Raw genomic sequence first — 22,907 nt, 5'->3', positions numbered from 1 at the left:
ACTATCCACCATGGTCTCTTAAAGCACTTTCATTCACACATTCGGGGCTCCACTTCATTCAGCCATACCATGAGCAAACTTCTTTTCTTGCTCTTAAGTTGACCCTACATGATCGATATTATTGCGCAATATTCCGTATTGTACAATATTATTGACAGTGAAGGGGCGGTATTGAAGAAGGACACTATATTGAAGACATCAAAAAGAGTTTGATATTTTATTGCACAATAAAAATGAGTCAATATATTGCACAATAATATTGATCATGTAGAGTCCACTTTAATAATCTTCCCCCCCCCCACCCACCCCCAGATTCCCCTCTTGCATCTAGTGCTGTCTGAATTGCCTTCACAAATTACTCCTCTTTCATTCTTTCTGGAAGCCCAAATAATAGTGGTGTACGTGACTTAAGACACAATCCCTTCTAAAATCGCCATAGGAAGCACAAAACGGTGTGATGGCAAGATTTGGTTGTCGGGGGGGGGGGGATAAATTTAATACCATTCCGTCACTTAAAAAGTGCAGTAAAACGCGTATTAATAATGCCCACAATGCATAACACAGTATTTATCATTACCATATGTGCCAGTAGAGTGAAAAAAAAGTCATATGCTTAATTAGCCGTCATAAGGATTTTTTTTATTTTGGGGGGAAGGGTTCGGATAAAGTGTTGGTTATAAGTTAAATATGCCTTAGTCCACTGTAGTGAGGACCTTCAATAAAACAATGATGCATTCTGAAGCCCCCCTTGGTTTTGTGTTCATTTTTGCTTGGCAGGCTACTGTAGACCACAATTTTTATTTTTTTTTATGTAGGAAGGACACTGGCCAAGGGCAACAAAAATCCAATAAAAAAAAATGCCCACTGAAATTCCAGTCCCATAAAAGGGTCAAAGCAGTAGTCAAAAATTGATTAAGTGCCTTGAAACCTCCCTCTTGAAGGAATGCAAGTCATAAGAAGGTGGCAATACAGAAGCAGGCAGGGAGTTCCAGAGTTTACCAGAGAAAGGGATGAATGATTGAGAATACTGGTTAACTCTTGCGTTACAGGGGTGGACAGAATAGGGGTGAGAGAAAGAAGAAATTCTTGTGCAGTGAGGCCGCGGGAGGAGGGGAGGCATGCAGTTGGCAGGATCAGAAGAGCAGTTGGCACGAAAATAGCGGTATAAGACAGCTAGAGCTGCAACATTGCGGCGGTGAGAGAGAGGCTGAAGACAGTCAGTCAGAGGAGAGGAGTTGATGAGACGAAAAGCTTTTAATTCCACCCTGTCAAGAATAGCAGTATGAGTGGAACCCTCCCAGACATGTGAAGCATACTCCATACATGGACGGATAAGGCCCTCGTACAGAGTTAGCAGCTGCGGGGGGGGGGGGGAACTGGCGGAGACGTCTCAGAACACCTAACTTCATAGAAGCTGTTCTAGCTAGAGATGAGATGTGAAGTTTCCAGTTCAGATTATAAGTAAAGGACAGGCCGAGGATGTTCAGTGTAGAAGAGAGGGGCAGTTGAGTGTCATTGAAGAAGAGGGGATAGGTGTCTGGAAGGTTGTATCGAGTTGATGGATGGAGGAATTGAGTTTTTGAGACATTAAACAATACCAAGTTTGCTCTGCCCCAATCAAAAATTTAAAAAGATCAGAAGTCAAGCGTTCTGTGGCTTCCCTACGTGAAATGTTTACCTCCTGAAGGGTTGGACATCTACGAAAAGACGTGGAAAAGTGCAGGGTGGTATCATCAGCGTAGGAGTGGATAGGATAAGAAGTTTGGTTTAGAAGATCATTAATGAATAATAAGAAGAGAGTGGGTGACAGGACAGAACCCTGAGGAACACCACTGTTAATAGATTTAGGAGAAGAACAGTTACCGTCTACCATAGCAGCAATAGAACGGTCAGAAAGGAAACTTGAGATGAAGTTACAGAGAGAAGGATAGAAGCCGTAGGAGGGTAGTTTGGAAATCAAAACTTTGTGCCAGACTCTATCAAAAGCTTTTGATATGTCCAAGGCAACAGCAAAAGTTTCACCAAAATCTCTAAAAGAGATTTTGAGTAAGGAAAGACAGAAGATCACCAGTAGAGCGGCCTTGACGGAACCCATACTGGCGATCAGATACTCGTAGAAGGTTGTGAAGTGATAGATGTTAAAGAATCTTCCTGTTGAGTTGTAGTATAATACCTATCACATTTTATCTAGAATCCTTAAAACCAAACACTTTTTCAGATGTTTCAATAATTTCAAATTAAACTAAATCTTTATATATACTAGCTTAGAGTAGAAGCTCCATAACGTTAGCACGTTATGGAGGAAGAGGTAGCAATATGAGCTATTATTCCCTGCGTTGCCAGAGCACGCCGCTGCTGAGGCTGAGACAATCAGAGCGTGCTAGCGGAACCATTCGCATTCTCTTTGCCTAGCCTCGTTGACGTTTCATTGAATTTATTAAGGAGTTAGTGATCTGTAGTGTGCATACGGTGATGTGAAATATTTTTGATTGTTTAATTGAGTGCATAGAGATGTCGGAAAATCTTGAGTACACTATCACCATCACCATCACCACCAATGCTGTATTTGGTAAGTAGTCTAACCAAGTAACTTTTGTATTTCAGCAATTCATAATCATTAAACTCTAAGGCCTCAGGAGTGATAGGGTTGAGCAGTACAAGAATAACCTCATCAGGTATTATAGAGCCTTCCTGTTCCTTTGTTTTACATAGATGTGGTGGTGGCAGTGACTGGCTCTGTCACCTGCCACTAGAGCCACTCACTCAGACCCCAAAACACGTCTTGAGTTGCCTTACACATTCATAATTCAAGAAAACAAGTTCATTTCCATAAAAGAAAAAAAAAAAAAACACTACGAGCAAGTAGATATGATCTACGACGTTTTATGGTCCGAGTAAAAAGGTATTTTGTGGCAGTGGCAACACTATCACATCAGTGGAAAGCCATCTGCTATCTATTACAAATGCTTCGGTTCCGTATTCAGAGACTTAGGCTTTCATTCACTTTTATGAAAATAAAAATATGATGTAATGAAATATGTGCTATTGCTAATCACTGTCGCTGTTTAGTATGAACACGTGTTTTTGAGTAGAAACTACGTACATCCAAGAAAAATGTTTGGTTTTAGGAGATTTTTTCGATCAGTATTAGGAGAATAATTAGAAAGTTAGACGAAAGGTACACAATATAGGTAAGAAGTGACAAGCAAATCACAACTTATCTGTAAAGAAAAATAATAATAACTGGACAAACTTCCCAAACTGGAGGTTAACTCCGGGGTTTGGCTTAGTGACAATGATCTCGAAGGAGTTTTATTTATTTATTTATCTATCTATCTATCTATCTATCTATCTATCTATCTATCTATCTATCTATCTATCTATCTATCTATCTATCTATCTATCTATATATATATATATATATATATATATATATATATATATATATATATATATATATATATATATATATATATATATATATATATTTTTTTTTTATGAACTACATGCATTTCTTTCACATCATTATCCATCTTCACTTACATTGACGAGGAAGAAGGATAATATTTTTTTTTCTCCCTTTTACATCTGCCATGGTTCCCTTAACCATAATTTCTCTATACATCATTGATTTCACCACTGTGAAGTAAACAAACGGTAATTTTAATGAACCCAATCCATGTACTTGGGGAGTAATTAGATGGCTATGCGTTATGTTCGTTCACTGCAGTTTACTGGTTTTATTACCCGTGATGTTACTCCTCGACAAACCTGCTAGCTTTTCCAGATTTGTTTTCCACATCCATAGTTGACTTTTAATTGTGTTCTACATCCACTGAAAAATGTGGAGGGTTATTGGCGAAACATTCTTCTTTCTTGAACTTTGGACAAACCGGAAGATAGCGCAGCCATCTCATCCTGAAAATTTATTTCAGTTAAATGTACTTTAGGCTTAACAGATTGCACATTACCCCGCTATCGGACTTGAACACACACACACACACACACACACACATGATGTTTAACTTTACGAGTAATCCTTTAAGCCTATATACTCGATTTATGTAATTGTTTGTCAGTTTACTTTTATTAATGTGATGAATAAGATATTCCTTGGTAAGAATCTTGGTAAATTTTATAATTACAAAACTCACACAAGTACTTACTTCCTCGAACAAGCTAGCATGCCAGGAACGTTATACTCCGCGCAGATCTGCGTATTTGAAAATTGCCCCTGCCACATGGTTACGCCACGGTCAGCATCTGAACCTGCGTCAATGCCCAGGGAAGAATTACTAGAGAGCAATGATCATGACAGGAATGTATTCACCGAATTAAGCCAAATGTTGGAAAAAGGAAATTCATACTAATGACCTGCTATTGAAATTTGATTTTCATTGACATATGTGCACGATGAGACTGGGCAGCCAGACATGGTATTTGGCAGATATGTTTATGTAATGGCATTGTGGTTACGTGTCATTTGCTACTCGATAAAGGATTAATTTGTTCATCAAGACTGACTGAGCTTCCTTTATTTAAGGCTTGAAATATTAGAACGTTCCTTCATGTAGGACTCGAGACACTTGGGAACCAGGAATATTCGGCACTTAAGTTAATCTATCTGCAACGATCGTGTCGAAACGATCGTGGTCCTCAAGTGTCTTGAGTCCCAACAGGCGGGATGCCCAGAGGAACTGAGTCCTAGTTGGTATGAGGCTATCATCAATGGCCAGAGTACCAAGTGACCCGCTGCCTGACATTGACAATCTCATCACACCTCACAGTGAATAAATTAAGTCATGGGTATGACACAATTTGGCAATCTTCGTCCAAATTCACGTAGGAAAAAAAATAAAGTTGCAATAGTCTTACCAGACCTCACCTGGAACAGTATTGTCCAGGAAGCAACTAATGATGCTTCCAAGAAACATGGTGGTTTGAAGTAGAGTGACCAGTGTTTGGTCAAAGAATGGAAGGCCTGTGTCGATAATCTCCGGATGAGTTTTCACAAACTGTCAATCAGTGAAAGGAAATCAGCTATTTCAGGCACATTAAGCTGTCAGTATCTTGTGCGGTCTGCGAAGACATGGCCAAGGGAAACATGACATTTGTATCAACATCTGGCAAAAAAAAAAAAAAGTGTGAAAGTAGAGTAACAACACTCATGCATCAACAAGGAGACCGAGAAAAAAGACACCCGTTGTTAACCCATGAAGTTCGTAACTCATGACAACCATAATCTAAGTTTGAGGATATCAGAGAGCAATACCATCGGTGAAAAATTGCACAATCGGCTTCCCAGTGGGAGAGAACACGGAGAAGAATCATGTTTTGGGCAAGTGGCTTTCAGGTCTCATAAGTGAGGGAACATTGCGAGACGATGATCGAAAGTTTTACGTTAGAGGCGTGCCTAAAGGTATCCGGATCGCGGAAGGAACCTTTCTCTAGAGGGAAGTTCATGGTGACTGTTTTCTTGGGTGAGAATTGAAACCTGTGAGGGAAGGGCGGGCCATCAGGTCTACTAGGTGGTTAGGAGATTGTTAAGTGACAATAGACTTAAGCTAAGCTAGACGTGCCCTTCATCATCATAAGATCAAATGACTAGAGTAGCTTGTGTATGTGCAGGACTGAATGGAAATGAGGTGAATTACACGTTGGGAACTGAAGGCAATCCCTTCTCACTGGAGACCTGAAATAAATTAACAGGACCAAATAGAGTATCTGGATGTCTAGTAATTTATCTAGAAAAGATGAATAGGTCATGGAACACAGCTGCACCGGATTATCAACGGATACTCGTGATTACGAAAATACCTTTACTTTTGTGTATATGTACATATTCATTTCAAACAAAGAGCACCGAATCAAATATCTATAGCTATTTCTACAATGACTGAAATGCTATGATGAAGTGCAGGGGCTATAATATAAGAAAAAATCTTTTCCTTTACCTTTGATATGGAGAGGCTGAAGAACACACTAAAGCCAAGGATGAAGAGATTCCTGGGAGAATGTATTTTGATCATATTTAGCATAGGAAGACTGGCTGAGACGATGTAGGAAAAGAGCACGAAGTAGAGGCTAGCAATGATAGGCGCCGGGAGACTGCCACATAGCGCACCAAACTTGGAGAATATTCCCAGTATCATCATAAACACAGCGCTCACTTGTACCACACGTCGACTGCCGACCTGCAACACGAGATGGTCAGGAAGGATTGGTGGTGTATCATTCACTCACCGTGTAAAACAACTTTGCTTAAAGGCAACAAATAGCAGATCTGACACTAACCCGGGTGATTACGAGGGTAGCGATGTTTTCTGAGTAAGAGTTGGTCCCACTGCCGGTACCAAAGAGGCCAGCCAATGCAACACCTACGCCCTCTATCATCACTCCCCGGTTGATGGCGTGCATAGGGGGCGGCGATCCTCCTGTACACAGGGTGGGCAGTGAACAGCCAAGTTACCATTGTGCTGGTCACCATGCGTGTTATCATGAAACCATGCAGTTATCTGAAGTGCAGGCCGCTCTAACGGTGATCTATCTGGTCATCTTCTTTTACGGATTTTGGAGAAACTTTCGCTGGCACAAAGCTTTGATTTGCAGACTTCCCTCATACCCTTGGCCAGCGGCCCTCTTACATAAAAAAAAAAAACTTTCTATTTGGTTAACTGGATATTTTCTTTTATATAATTTTCTCCACTTGCAACGACAAAATACACGATCAAAATAGTATGACAAGAATTTGCCGCATGGGGAGCAGACTGGTGGAGATTTTAAGTAATCTCTACCAATCATTGTCGTCATTATTATTTTTTCGGGGGGGAATTGGTTCCGAGATTGCTGAAGGCTCAAACAGAGATGAGAGGAAAAAAGAAAAAAAAAAAGGAAAAAGAAAAAAAAAAAAAATCTAGAGTGAAACTTCTGAAAAAAATAGCATATGTAAGCAGACAGAAAGTTAGACGAGTCCTTCATCAAACAAGAACGTCTTCATGGGAAAATATGGATGATGATAAAGATCATGAGACGGTTTTACTTACCAGAAACCTTGGCACAAATGATGTAGTCCCCGATGCTCTCCACCATGGAGGCAAAGCCTGCAGCCATGCAGCCCAGCACCGCAGACAGCATCACACGGGGAACACCCCATTGACCTGCAGAAGAAGCGCTTCTAGTCACATTAATAACATGTGACTGTTTCCTACGTAACCAAATGAAAGGAAGCAAAGCAGCCTGAGGAGGCGGATACCGCAGAACAATGGTTTCCAACCTTTTTCGGTTCGTCACCATGGCACAGCAAATCAGCTATCACCACTCATGGCGTTACATTGTTTCCTCGGTTCCCCGAATTTTCAAACTTATAAGGGGACTCTCCGTTACCTACCATATAATGGTATATTATCCCCAGGGTATCACCCTGGCACAAATGAATTATTATCAAATAAGAATTCTACAGTCATTATGTGGACGTTCCTTATGTGCACATAAGAACACAAACTCGCTTGTACTGGTTTTTAATTTCGTGTAAGGAAGTAAAGCATTGCTTGTTACGGGAAAAATAAAGCGAAATGAACATTTAGAATGCAAGCACGTGGTATGCACAACCCACCTGGATACGGCACATAGAACCACGGGGACTGAGACACCAGATGAATCCCATTGTCGGTGCGCGCAGCGGATCCTTCCTGGAGTACCTCGAAGTAGGTCAGTAGCCAGCACAATAACCATGAAGTGAGCAAAGCTAGCAGAACCTTGAACCACAGACAATATCGCAGGTGTGTGTGTGTGTGTGTGTGTGTGAGAGAGAGAGAGAGAGAGAGAGAGAGAGAGAGAGAGAGAGAGAGAGAGAGAGAGAGAGAGAGAGAGAGAGAGAGAGAGAGAGAGAGAGAGAGAGAGAGATAATATTACGTATGTCCACCAGAGATACACATGTATTTGATACACGTTCAAATGAAATTTTTAACAAAATTTTCTTGATGAATCTCAGCCAAATATGTTACATATAAACAAGTAATAGGTATATCTTGAATTTCTTTATCACTAGATGCTTTATAGTAATATGTAAGTATTAGAAAATTTATGAGTATAGAAACATTCAAGTCACTGATGGAAAAGGTCTTAGCTTACCGCAAACAGTTTGAAGATCTTGACCCAAGAGAACGTGACTATACATCCCTTCCTTAGCCTGGGAAAGGGCACGCTGACTTCCGTTAGGAATTGTGAATATAATATCAATATTGTCGTTGATCTGTGTAGGAAGAGTATGAGGAAAATGTCATTAGTTTGTAAGAATTGTTTGTCTTTTTATAAGACGATAAAATTCTGATTTGATAAATGCGCCACCGAAACACTTTCAACACCTTTTAAATTTCTTTTGATTTTGAGAAGTTAAAGAAAAAATTCAAGGTGTTGTTGCAGTAAAGGCTTTAGAAAAATATAACTAATAGATTTCCTAACAACACAATGTATTTACATGAGAGAAACAGTCCAATGATGAGCCGCTTGCACTGCCGCGATGTCAAACATTGACAGACCGACGAGCATGATGGTGGGGAGGATGGTGAGCGGCGTGATCCAGCGCAGCAGCACACCAATCAGACCTGCAGACACACCCACCACAGACAGAAGTGAAGAGATGAGTGAAGGATGGGTTTAATTTATTTATTTAAATTTAATGAGATCATGTATTCAGATATTTCCCAATACTTATAAATGCAGAACAATCTGTTGTGTATAACCCATCTTCATCAATACTGTCAATATCGTACTTCAGTAAAATTAGCAAAAAGCTAAAGGTAATGAATGTGAGATAATGAATGAACAGATAAATAAATGGTAATTATTCATCATCAAATAATATCAATATTTAGATATCATGCTTAGTGGAAATTATAAATCATATATTGCTTCACTGGGAGACAGTCAATGTTGCGGTGGCGCCACTTCACGAAGGCACCGGGCAAGTGGCACGCAGATCTGACGTGACCTCAAACGTTAAGAAACCACAGAACGTCTAAATTCTGATATTTCTATTATTTTAGAATGGGGAAAAGTAAATCTTGTGATATTCAATTAATAATAATAATAGTAAAAAAAAAAAGCTCCTTCATATATCAACTTGCCATAACCTTCTAGACAACTTTCTTCTCTTCTTCAGTGACACCCAGCCATCCCCATCCTCTGCATCGAACATACGAGGACTGACCTTCACTTAAATTTTCTACTGGAAATGCCACATTTCATTTCTCGCTTCCATGAGGTCATACACAATTTTTGCAGCTTTTCGCATTTCCATCTAAACCTTATTTTGAGGCCAGCATGAAATTGTAATTGTTAATTCTCTAAATTTCCATGACATTCTGCACACACATACAATGCTTCGTGGTTTTCCTTTACGTGGATGCCTTCGGTTTCCAGTAGTCTGATGCCATCGTATGCGGATGATATCGGTGAATATCTCTTGTCTAGGATAAGATTTGTGCACATCGCATCAAGTAAAAATTACGTATTTGGTTCGGTAAAAAAGTTATGCTAATTACCTGTGAAACCCAGGAAGATCTGAAAGACCGAAGAGACAGCAATGCTGCCCTGTATAAATGTTATCTTATCCCTCCATAATTCTTCTTGGTCTTCAACCGTAAGATTGGCAGACTGTTGAGCCTCACAACTCATGTAGTTAGTGGACAGAATTGCAATGCTGGGTAACAGGAATGCGAAGTTTCCTCCTTGAACAATAGGCAACCTGAGAATAAGAACCGAAAACATTTTATTATCACCAATATTATGTAATAACATGAAGCTTGGTCCATACTCGTGCTCAAACATGTCTTGTCACCAGTGTTAGTATATCTGGATGTTTTATGTTTGCAGCAGATTCAAGACAGGCATGCAATAATGTTCTAGTAATCCTGCAAACTTGTGTGCAGCAGAGGTAATGCAGTTAGTGTCCATACGCTGCCGCGTCCTCGTCCACTGCTCAAGTGGTCTGAACACTACTGCCCCCATCCTTAACACTATTCAGTACTGTGACATTTACGTGTTGATGGTACTTGCTAGAACACAAGGGTGGACGTATGCACAGTGTCACAAAGAATGTTTCACCTGAAAACATTTCTGCACGCTACAGTAAGGCTCACCTGACGCCCAGTGTGCTTTGCAGCAGCGTGTTCACGCCAGACACAAATATGATTGTGGAGACGAAGTAGCCGCGCATGGGATGTGACGGGCCGAGGCACAGTAACGAAGAAACCAGGAAGGGGATGGGCACTGTGCTGCAGATCATGGTGATGCAGTGCTGTGATAAGAGTTGTTAGTAACAATGACGGAATAAATGATCGATGAATTAATTCTACTCTTGCAAGTACATCAAGCTGAGACTTGATGTTTATCTAATGTAAGTGAATTATTAAATATGAATAAATGAATAAACATACACACATACACACACACACACACACACACACACAAACACACAGGAGACTGGAGTGCTGGCCTTAAGCTCTTGGTGGTTTGCAAGGTTATTGCATTCATTGGGGTCATATGAATTACTAACTTTGTCAGACAAGCAAATGCTACATTGTGAAAGGAGACAATCCAAAATTGTTTTCACACGACTGGTCATTAGAACCTGTGCCTCTGCATTGCCAGCTACTGCGCCTGTTTTACCAACTTCCGGGTCATGGTGTTGACATTATTTATTCTGGTAGCGCAACGATGGTACATATAAAAAAGTAACATGTATGTACGAGTTTCGTTTTTCTTATAACTACATTACGTATATTCCATTATGCAACAGTGATTTTTTTTGTAAGAATGCTGTTTTTGGTGAATTATTCATAGACAGCAACAACAACAACAACAACAACAACAACAACAACAACAACAACAACAACAGCAACAGCATAGAAGGACCATCGCTCGGTAACTTTCTTCTACACTCTAGGAACCATCGCATGTAATAAGTGAAATCAGACCATAAATTGCCCAACCTGGAAGGCTAAGATGATGGTGATGGACCAGGGCGGTCTGTCTTTCAGCGTGTAGAGCAGCTCGGTGGGTTTGTCTCGCTCTGCGTCCAGTTTATCTTGGTCCTGAGGTGCGCTTGTCATCGTTAGTACACCTGAGGAAGGAAAAAAAAATAATAAAACATGAAACTTATGAAAGAAGTGATTAAAAAGACAAAATCCACAAAATTCCATTCAGTGTACCATAACGAGACTAGCGGCATTAATGGACAGGTTATTTACACACAAGGGTAGTGTGGTTTTAATGAACGACAGTTTAAATAACAGACTCCGTGGCACCACACCCGGCCGGGCAGGTATGGGGAAGGAGCGAGGCTAGCATCAAATCAGCTGACCGCTATTCACTCACATGTAGCGAAAACAATGACAGTGAATACATTTAGATTGTATTTCGTAATCTTGAGAGAGAAAATACTGTTGGCCATTCTCTCTCTCTCTCTCTCTCTCTCTCTCTCTCTCTCTCTCTCTCTCTCTCTCTCTCTCTCTCTCTCTCTCTCTCGCAGGTGGAGCACCGGAGTCGGGGAGTGGGCGGGGAGCGCAGGATGTTTGGGAAGCTCCACACAGCTGTCTTCGCCTTATCTCTTTGTTTTCTCGACCTTGTCCTCCTTTGTCTCAAGAACAATGGAAACCAAATGGACCATTCCAGAACTGATGACGATAACCAGGCGACCTGATGCCCCGCGGCCTCACGGAAAACAGGCGAACGTTGCATTTGTCGGTGTTACAATGGAATTTTGAACCGAAGTGAGCATCTCGGCACTCGTTGGCTCGCACAAGTAATTGTCCGTAGTACTGAGGGACCGATGGCCTTCCTAGCTAATTTGCTCACATGCATCGTTTTTAAAGACTTGTGTTCGTCCATGTAAAGGAGGATAGAAAGAGAGATAAAAGGATGAGATGTACGGGAGCCAGTGGACAGTCGTGCTGGTGTCTGTGAGCGGTAAGAAGTTTATAAAAGCCTTTTGTTGCAGTCAGCATGACACAGTAGAGTGGAGTGTTCCCCTCTCGATGGTGTGTTTCTCGTCAGTAATGTATAAGTATGTGGTTGCGAAGGGTCTACAGCCAGTCACCGCTGTTCAGGTTCTTGAGGTCACATGTATAGAAATTAAACGATCGTTGGAGCGTAATAGCTGAATTTTTTTTGTACAGTATTACACCGTGACGCATATAATGGAAATACAAATAAATTTATGATGGTGTATTTATCCTTAAATATTTTATCATCCCAAGCGTGTTTTTAGGTAAAAATAACAAATTATACCTGTAGACAGAATTGTGTGTATGTGTATGTGTATGTGTGTGTGTAGATCGCCATCCCAAGGAGATGGCTTGGCTCTTTAAGCCTGGGAGGCGGCCCAGAAAAGCAGACAGAATTATGTCACCTCGTATTTATCTCCAGCAACAATAGAACATAAGAACATAAGAAATAAGGGAAGCTGCAAGAAGCGACCACGCTTACACGTGGCAGTCCCTGTATGAAATATACTTAACTATTTCCACCTATCATCCCTATCTATAAACCCGTCTAATTTTCTCTTAAAGCTCCCTAATGTCTTAGCACTAACATCATGATTATTGAGTTCGTTCCACTCTTCTACCACACAATTTGAGAACCAATTTCTTCCTATCTCTTTCTTAAACCTAAATTTTCAAGCTTGAACCCGTTATTTCTTGTTCTATCCTGGTTGCTGACCCTAAGAATTTTGCTTACATCCCCCTTGTTATAACCCTTATATCACTTAAAAGACTTCTATCAGGTCCCCTTTTAACCTATATCTCTTTAAAGAATGTAAATTTAACAGCTTCAGTCTCGCCTCGTAAGGAATACTCTTCATTCCTTTTAGTTATTCTCCTCTGTAATGATTCTAATAGACCTATATCTTTCCTGTAATGTGGGGACCAGAACTGCACAGCGTAGTCTAGATGAGGTCTGACCAGCGCCAAGTATAACTTTAATATTACTTCGGGCCTTCTACTTTTAACACTCCTAAAAATGAATCCTAGTACCCTATTTGCCCTGTTTCTGGCCTCTTTGCATTGTTTTCCTAGACGGAGTTCAGAGCTAACTATAACTCCTAAATCTTTCTCGTACCCTGCACCTACCAGAGTTTGGTTGTTTATTGTGTACCTACTGTGTGGGTTTCCTCTACCTACGCCAAGTACTTTGCATTTGTTGATATTAAACTGCATTTGCCATCTGTCCGTCCATTCATTCATCCTATCTAAATCTGCTTGCAAGGCGATGACATCCGTTTCTGACCTAATTAATCTACCTATCTTTGTGTCTTCCACAAATTTACTAAAACATCACTACTAATTCCAATATCCAAGTCATTGATATATATTAAAAACAACAATGTCCCTAATACTGACCCCTGTGGCACCCCACTAATTACATGACCCCACTCGAATTTAGAGCCGTTTATTACAACTAAGCAATGACCTTATCCAGCTTAACACCTTCCCATCTATCCCGTGTGCCCTAACCTTTCCCAGGAGTCTTTGATGGGGTACCTTGTCAAATGCTTTACTAAAGTCCAGATATAAGATGTCATAACTATCACCATTATCTACTGCCTAATACACTTTACTGTAAAAACTTAACAAGTTCGCCAGGCAAGACTTTCCCTTCATGAAGCAATGCTGTGACTAATTTATCAAGTTGTGCTTGTTTAAATGCTCCCTAATGTTTCTCGCTATTATTGACTCCAATATTTTACCCACAAGTGAAGTTAAGCTGACAGGTCTATAATTAGACGCTAAAGTTTTATCTCCTTTCTTAAAGATGGGTACTACATTAGCCTGCCTCCACATTACTGGTACCTCACCTGACTCAAGTGATTTCCTAAAGACAGAAACTAACGGCTCACTAATAACCTCTTTGCATTCCTCTGGGATATATTTCATCTGGTCCTGGTGTCTTGAACTTTTTTAGCCTACCTATCTCCTGTTCCACTATCTCCTTAGTTATGGAAATATCTGTCAGCTTCTCATTATCATCTGCTCTAAACATCTGTTCACTATTTGACATATCCTGCATGTTTTTATGGGTGAAGACAGTTATAAAATACTCATTCAGAATTTTACTAATCTCCTCCCCAGAACTAATCAGCTCCCTATCCGCTGCCTTTAATGAGCCTATAGTATCCTTATTCTTCGTCCTGTATACCTGATAAGATCCCTTGGGGTTCGTCTTCGCCTGGCTGCCTACCTTTAGTTTATAATTGTCCTTAGCTTTCCTAGTTAACCTCCCGACTGTTCTAACTAATTCATTATATTGTGGCCTTAAAACTTCTTCACCTGCCCTTAATCTCTTATATATATACTTCTCTTCCGCCCTATATAATGTATTAACCTTGCAGTCATCCATTTAGGGCCATTTTTCTGTGATCTTATTGCTCTATACGGGATGTCTGCTAACTGACCTGTATGCAGTTTATCTACGAAATATTTACACAATTTATCTACATTCACTTCACCTAATCCCCTCATCTCGTCTCCTTCCATCCTCTCCACTCCCTCATCTACTCGCCTCGACCTCACCTCTCCCATTTCAGCATGACCTGACCCTCCAACATACTCACACCTATCTCCCCCTCTCTCTCTCCTCCGCCCCTTCCGCACACATCTTCCCTCCTCTTGTCCTACACCCTCACACCTCACCTCACCTCTCTCATCCTGCCTTATCTCTCTCAACTCCGTCCCGGATCTGATCTCAACCTGCATATACAGGATGGAACATATTCTCGCCGCTATGCTTTTTCAATTGAGGCTTTTTGGCGATGCATTTTGCTAAAAGAAAAAGAAAGTGCAATCTCACTATTCATCAGCGGATCACCGTTCATAAACGCAACAAGTACTTCTGCGTTGTAAAGTTTTTGCTGTATGTCTTACATTTGTCTAATAAATCCTATTCTACATACATTGTCCTCGTCAACTTTTCACTACTAAGCCTGCACTTCATAGTCAAACCCTCATCTTTGGATATGACCACCAATAGTGAGACGAGATTCCAACCTTTAGTCCCAGCGCGTGACGTCAAGAGGGACGTGCAGTCTTAAATCGTAGGCTTCACCTTGGTTCGTGCCTTCCCCAATCAAAATGGGATAACAGACACGGGAAAAGAAGGGAAAACTGGCTAAGCTCTGACAGAGAGCAAGTAATGTGGAAAGTAAAATTCATGAAAAGGCAGCAAAATCAAAGAAAATTTTACTCTGGTCTTAATTTGACTATTAGGGTTAACACTTGGAGAAGAATCCTCGCCAGTAAACAAAGAATGAATTATTGGAATTAATTGATGGATTGAACAGCTGCACCATGTTAAGTGCATAATTCTTTTAGACAAAGGGATCTCTGTCTGGCCAAATTTCTACAAATATAAAACTGATAAACTGGGCGATATATGCATTATATTACAGCTGTCAGAAGATGCCAACACTTTCGTTCTTCATATCCCGGAAGGTCTCTCCCAGCACCGAAGAGGCGCACCAAAACACTGCGATTTGTAACTTTCACGTGGCCACTCATGCTTGAACGAAACTATGGTCCAGAGATGGAGTGAACCATGTCACAAAATCTTATCACACATGTGCATTAGAAAGGTTATTACCACTTAGCTGGATATCACTCCAAATACATGGCTTGTTTGTGCTACCATGACTTTGAGGCAGATTATGTGGTAGCTTTTCAAAGTTTTCGTGCCATACAGAGTTTCACTAACGGGTATTGCAAACACACACACACACACACACACACACACACACACACACACACACACACACACACACACACACACACACACACACACAACACACACACACACACACACACACACACACACACACACACACACACACACAGTGGCAGAATAAGACAACACAACAGACAAGTGGGAAAGGTACCTTTGTAATTTGATCTTATTTCTGTTGCGATAAAGGCTTCGTAGTAAACATTTCCGCCACCTGTGAACATCACAAATATACATATTATACATGTTACTTCACTCACGCCCATAACAACAATGACTAGCACTAAGTACTAGAGTCAGTATTCATTGTGTCTTTGGTGACGAGTAATCAGCTTTTTTTCTCGGGTTGAAACGCATTTTGCTCTCTTCATTTTGTGGTGTTTGTAGGGATGAGTGCGAGGCAGACAAATCTCGATGACATCATTCAGTCATAGATCTTCACATTTCGGGCTTGAAACATATGAATTAGAAAACGCGAAACTTGCAGAACCTCATACGAAAATTCGTCAAGGGAGGCAGTAAGGAATGATCTTTTCACAGCCATGGTGGTGGCACCCCGACTGCTCTCCCTCAGCTGCCTTGCTGTAAGAGTCGGATTAGAGTCCAACTGCCACATAGAAACCATGGGATAAAGATAAAGGGGATACCACCACTGTGGTTGTGAAAAGATAATTAATTACTCACTGCCTCCCTTGACTAATTTTCGTATGAAGCTCTGGAAATTTCGCGATTTAAAATTCGCACGTTCAAAGCCGACATGTGAAGATCTATGATGGAATGATATCACCGTGACTTGTCTGCCGCGCACTCGTCAGTACAAACACCACAGCATGGATAGAACATACTGCGTTTCACCCCGAGCACAGAGCCGATCACGCGTCACCAAAGACAAACAATACTGACACTGGTAACCTGCTTAATACTGGTCACGATTGTGAGGGCATGAGTGAGGAGGAAAGATGCACCTGAGATGCCAGTAAGTCAATTTGTCCCAGCCCAATTTTTATGCTTGCTGGGAAGCCTTAAGCAAAACATACTCCCCGAGCAACGTGTGCCACCGCGGCGCAAGATCGGCGTTCGCTGACTGTAGATATCCGAATTCACAGATCTGAGGAGACGAATTCAGATTTGGGAGTAGGATCTTTGAGATGGAAATGCAGATGCCAGTATCAAAGTGATAATAGGAAACTCAAGGAATGACGCTATTCTGGTTCTAAATACGTCAATTTGTTCTTTTTGTATAAGAATGATGGAGTTATTACACCTTTAACTCATTAATGACACTAAAATTTGTGACTTAAGTAAGATACATCTATGTCAAGAAAACTGAAATGGTTAAAAAGCAGTATTGTACCATAGGACAAGGGAGCGGCGGCAGTGTTTGTTTAGGGTCTGGTGTGACGCACCACCACGGCTGCCTGCTGTCACGTGCATGAATTGAGGCTAACGTGTGAGGGGCTCTCTCTCTCTCTCTCTCTCTCTCTCTCTCTCTCTCTCTCTCTCTCTCTCTCTCTCTCTCTCTCCAACAAACCGAAAAAAAAAATGTGAAATGACATCTTCAGCCCTCCTGTTTAGCGCATGCCGAGTCTCCGTCAGTCTGGGAGGCTTCCTGGGTTGCACGTGCTGGGGCGTTGTCACTAAGCTAGGCAGTGCTAGACAATAACTTCAGCGTCAGCGGTCGTCCAGGTAAACAAAAGCGTGTAGAGATGCCAGCAAGAGAAAGAAGAGGAAACTTAATGTCTGGAAAATTGTAGGACGGCAAACCAAATGGAACGATATTGTTATGCATGAGACTGTAAATTTATTCATGAGAAGAAATTACAATGTTTAAAGTCATGTATATTTAACAAGCCCTGCCAAACATCACCGCGTGGTTGTGGGCTGAGAGTGAGGCTGGAGGATGATGAGGAAGGACAGGAGGGATGTAAGGTAGAATTACTGTGATTGGAACTTTTGTATCAGTGTTCATTAGATAATCCATGTCCTCAGAGGTTGTATCAAAATATAAAGGATTTTTCGCGGTTTTGTTTAGACGTTTTTCATGAGTTGATATCGGCATACTGCAAGATCAATGTCTCTCACGTGGTTTGGTGGGTCAGGCCATCCCTCACCAAGCTGCCTGGGACGGCATGGTTGTACTGACAGATAAAAAGGTCTCATTCTTCTCTGCTTGGTCAATATGAATTGCATCGTGAAAGGATGGCCAGTAATATTTCCGTAATGTTTTAATAATTTCAAGAAATATATGACATAAAAATTAGGGAAGCGGTCCTCTTATGTAGGTGTTTTTTTGTGCAATCAGGTAATCCGAAGAGGAAAGGTCTTGAAGATGAAGTATTGTATAGATAGTATAAATTGTTATAGTAAAAGGACAAAAATTAAAGGAAAACATTGTCCTGATATTGATTCATAAAAGACAGCTGCATACGTCCGTCAAGCCTCAAAGTCTGATGCTTACGAAAGACTATTTTTATCTCTTGCAGCCTTCCGGCGTCCTCTGTCCCCGGACGTCCAACTACAACTTTTCTCTTTTATTAACAAAGTTGTAGCTCTCAAGGGCTTTCCAGCAGCTGTCATGTTCGCTCTCTCGCCCATGACCTTCCTCTTCACACATCACTCATGAGGTTGTTACTGAAAAACTGCTTTCGCGAGTACATCGTATATTGTGTGGCTCGCTGAGGAATTCACAGATGCTTTTTTGGTTTTGAAAGGAGGGGAGAAAGCATGATTGACCTCAGCCCCTTCATTGATGGTAAAGTAACGCCGCCTGTCCTCGCTCTATTCGATGTTATCGTGTATCAATATTAACTCCTACATTTTTTTTTCTTACAGGCACTTGTAGAGGCATGTGACTGTCACTGCGCCGAGACAGAAGGCTGGACACAGGGAGGGGCGGTCAATCAGTCTAGCAGGCCACAAGGGAACACACGCTTAACCGAGCACCACTCACCGCCAGATGAGCATGTTGGCCATCGGAGGGATACCACACTTCACACTGACTCTTGGCTCACCTGTGCGAGTCAGGTATGTTGCCGCAACTAATCTGATCTAGAGGACACCCCTTGCCTCCTGCATCCAGTTCTCTCTCTCTCTCTCTCTCTCTCTCTCTCTCTCTCTCTCTCTCTCTCTCTCTCTCTCTCTCTCTCTCTCTCTCTCTCTCTCTCTCTCTTTCAATGACTGCTTTTCTTATTGTCTGTTATCTACCTCTAGTTTATATGAAATTTATTTTTCAATTCAACAAGTGTCTTACTAAAGCACTGCATCGAACAGCAAATTACCTTTCAATATACAGTTGTTCTCTCTTTCTCTTTTTTCAAAATGGCAGCTCATTAAAAACAAGAAAGATGTGATACAGTAAATATAACGAAGGGTCGATAGGACCGAAAACCGGTTAGCGTCGTGGGGGAGAAGAAACGTTGACATGATAATACTATCAGTGGTCTTCCCTTCACCACTGGACTGCTGTCGTCAGTGGAGTCAGCGGTAACTAACTAAAAACAACAAAGGAGCAAGATAAACAGTAGTAGACCTGCCTTTTTTCCGGGTAGTGACTTCTGTACTCGTCTGTGTCCTGGAGATCAAAAGAAAGGGGAGGCGGGGCCTTGGGAGGCGCACAGAGACTCTGCTCCAGCAGAAAACACACAAAATTTTCGGGGAAATGCGTGAGAACGAAAAGGTTGGATAGTGGCTTAGGAGGCGGGAGGAAGGAGACAAAGGGCGGTGATGCTTGCCAGCACAGACGTAGCCACTGAATTGGCGCGCTGCTTGTACAAATCCCATGGAAGCGCCTTTCCTTGCACGCTTATCACTCCCTAGTTTTTCTACTTATTTTACTTTCCTTTTCAACAATATTATTATCTTATATTTTCTGTGCGGCACCATATGATGATGTCGCGGTGCTTGTATGCATGAATGAATGAGTCAGTTGATCAATTGCCTGTCGGTAAAAATGAAACACCAAATAAATTACTAAAGAATAGCCGACATGACAGCAGCGTGATACCTATTGCTCACAGAGAAGGCCAGTCCCTCTCCTTGCCTTATATATGTCTGCTTGTATTTCACTAATTTGCAGTTCATCTTCATCTCTTGGTTTACTTAAACTTGTCCTCGTATTCTTGTCTCCTCCCTTCACTCTCCCACCAGCTTGTTCTGCTCATCAAGACACAGTTCCGTATTAGGAAAGAGAATGTTGATGGAAAAGTGTGCTGCGATGCGCGGTGTCGACCGGGTGTTGGTGGGAAAAAAATATAAGTTTCATGACAATTTAATAACTGGCAGCATGGTTATCCACATGAGCGAGTTAACACTGAACGGCAAACTAGAATAATTCAATTAATTTTTGTTTTTATTGAAAAACAAGGTGCATATTGGAAGTGTGTGTGTGTGTGTGTGTGTGTGTGTGTGTGTGTGTGTGTGTGTGTGTGTGTGTGTGTGTGTGTGTGTGTGTGTGTGTGTGTGTGTGTGGGCTAGGGGTGTCGCTGGGCTTCGTCACTGCGCTCATAATTTTACGGTTTATCTTCCTTCTCCAATTAATTATTTTTTTTTTTATTTAAGTACATGATTTTGCTCTTTGGTGATTGGGTTTGCTATGGTTTATAAACCCCAATTGTCGAGCTTTTTACTATTTTCCTTCAGGTTTAAGCCTTCGTTTGGTTGCACCAAAATTGTTGATACTCGAAGGCACAGCGATGACACAATGTTGTCAGTCAGTCACAGGAAGCAGACGCCGGAAGGCCCGTCGGCTCGCTCACTCCATGACGCAACTCCCGTTGGTTGCCTTACATCCTCCTCCCCATACAAAGTAACTCCCGACACGATACATCGACTTAGCCCAGCCATGAGGTCCTCTTTGGCTTTCATTGGGCTAGATTATTGTAACGGGCGGAGAACAAACAGATTTTCTCGTCTCTTAGCGTATTGCATTTCTGAAGTTATGTAGCATTGACTTAAATATTGGAGGGTTTTTATGTTTCTATTATACAATTGTTGTTGCAGTGTGTATACAATCAGCAAAGCACATAAGTGTCTGACTGCACGCCACCATCCAGAACTATGGCAGGGAGAATGGAACGAGAGAAACCACCCTGCCACGGTATAACGCGGCCGCGCTAACACGCAGGCAAGAACACGCGAATCCACCCGCCTGCCACCTGCTGCCACCAGACTATTAATGATAAGGAGATAGTACAATTCTTGCGCCTAACATTGTCCCTTGTCGAGGCAACCCGATGAACACGGTCTGCTTCCCTGTGACGTGCCACATGCCCGTACAGGACACTTGTGAACCGTGTGTATCTGTGTGCTCTTCATCTTTGTCGGTGCGGCAGAGTGAAATATCGCTCAAGGAATGAAATTTTCTCTCTGATCAAGCATCTTTTCTGATTAAATAAAGGAAAATAAGAAATATAGATATAAGTACATGTAATACTAAAAAATACTAAAGGATAAGTCAAACATTCGTGGCATATTGGGCTTCAGTAAAGAGAAAAAGACAGAATTAAAAAGCTCGAGAAAGATTGCCTCATTGATCAAACAAGACTGAAAAGAACAGAAATAAAAGTGATGCTCAAGACTTTTTACGTGCAGAATGAAGCACGCGCTGGTCATCTGTTACTCATTTCACACACACACACACACACACACACACACACACACACACACACACCTATGTATCGAACTTTCTGTCAAAAGGCTAATTTCGTGCTGACAGCGTATCGTAGTTCTTTGCCTATATAATTTCGTGAACTTTTTGAAAATGTATACATTTAAGATTTAACTGCGAACTCCACCATTTTTGATTCAGTTTAATAAGCGCTTGTTTGACCGTGTGCAGTCGCGACACGTAGGCCGGAAAAAAAAAAAAGAAAAATAAATAGTTGCGACCGGATATTTGTGGCGGGAATTTGCTATTATTTCATATTGATGCGTGTAGATAATGAGCGTCTGCTGTGTGAGGCTGAGGGGAGCAAGGAGGAAGGGGCTGGAGAGGAAAACTGTGTGTGAGGATGAGGGGAGTACTGAGAGGTGTTAGACAGAGGAAAGGGGGAGACACTCACTGCAAGTCCTTATGTCCTCATTCATCATGCAACGTAAAAAATCAGTAACACCACCGCACCTAACTGCTTGTAACTTGGTCACTTATTTCCTTCAGCTGACCCCACGCCTCACGGTTCATTCATCCACACTGAGGCCGTGCCACGGAATCACATAATTACTTTGTTAGGTAAATCATCATATTGTTGCAAACCATTTCAGGTCGTTACATTATTTGAAGGTTAACACACTAACACATTGATTTTAGTCCATGGTGGTTAAAATGTCGACGCCATTAAGGTGAAAATTACGCAATAGCCTTATATCAGCGCAACGTCGTCAATTTTATTCTTTTGTCCTCATAAAACATTGTAATCGAGGTACATAAATGTGATCCTCGGTGCGTGGGCATTTGGCAAAACTTCTCATAGACCAGTAGGTTATCGCGGCAGCGTCGCAATGTATTGCCTCGTGGCTGCTGAGACACTGTGCTCACACCGCCAACACACCAGTCAACAGGAGCCAATAAGTTCACAATTCACATCGTGCACTGAAACTAACAGGCAGGCACACACACACAACAAAAAGAGTAGTATGGTAATTTACTACACACACACACACACACACACACACACACACACACACACACACACACACACACACACACACACACAAACACACAAACACACACACACACACACACACACACACACACACACACACACACACACACACACACACACACACACACACACACACACACACACATACACAGACACTCACTGGGTATGGTGAGGTTCTCGCCTCTCTCGTGAGCTGACCGTTACTGTATCCCTGAGCAAGAGGAAGGTGTACGTGGTGTGTGAAACGTGACAGCTTTAACCGAAGGTCGGGGGACTCCATGTTCTTTCTCAAGGAAAATAGCTTACAGTCGGGAGCTCAGTACGTGATGCTCAACATCGTGAGTGAATTATACACGTGCGTCTGAGAACCTAATCCTGTTGTTTCTATGTTCGTAGTCCATATACGAGTACATTTAGTCACACAAACCTGTAATTAAAATAGTTGGGTAACAGTTATGATATTTCTGATGGTTG

General features: G+C 41.6%; 1 protein-coding gene across 1 annotated transcript; it reads right to left on the bottom strand.

Annotated features, from left to right (window-relative positions):
• Positions 1–2,678: 2,678 nt before the first annotated feature.
• LOC135101996 (solute carrier family 23 member 1-like) lies at positions 2,679–18,809 on the bottom strand. The gene is made up of 13 exons (XM_064006584.1): positions 18,786–18,809; positions 10,992–11,122; positions 10,140–10,297; positions 9,543–9,745; positions 8,477–8,603; positions 8,131–8,251; positions 7,613–7,754; positions 7,044–7,157; positions 6,295–6,434; positions 5,955–6,194; positions 4,886–5,015; positions 4,167–4,269; positions 2,679–3,918 (listed from the first exon to the last, which is right to left on the bottom strand). The coding sequence occupies exons 2-13, from the start codon at positions 11,109–11,111 to the stop codon at positions 3,816–3,818; spliced, it is 1,701 nt and encodes a 566-aa protein (XP_063862654.1). The 5' UTR covers positions 11,112–11,122; positions 18,786–18,809; the 3' UTR covers positions 2,679–3,815.
• Positions 18,810–22,907: the final 4,098 nt, after the last annotated feature.

The sequence above is a fragment of the Scylla paramamosain genome, chromosome 1, assembly GCF_035594125.1.
Source record: "Scylla paramamosain isolate STU-SP2022 chromosome 1, ASM3559412v1, whole genome shotgun sequence".
In the NCBI taxonomy this organism is placed as follows: domain Eukaryota; kingdom Metazoa; phylum Arthropoda; class Malacostraca; order Decapoda; family Portunidae; genus Scylla; species Scylla paramamosain.
Note: the sequence above shows the minus strand (reverse complement) of the source record. Positions and strands in the feature narration are given on the sequence as shown.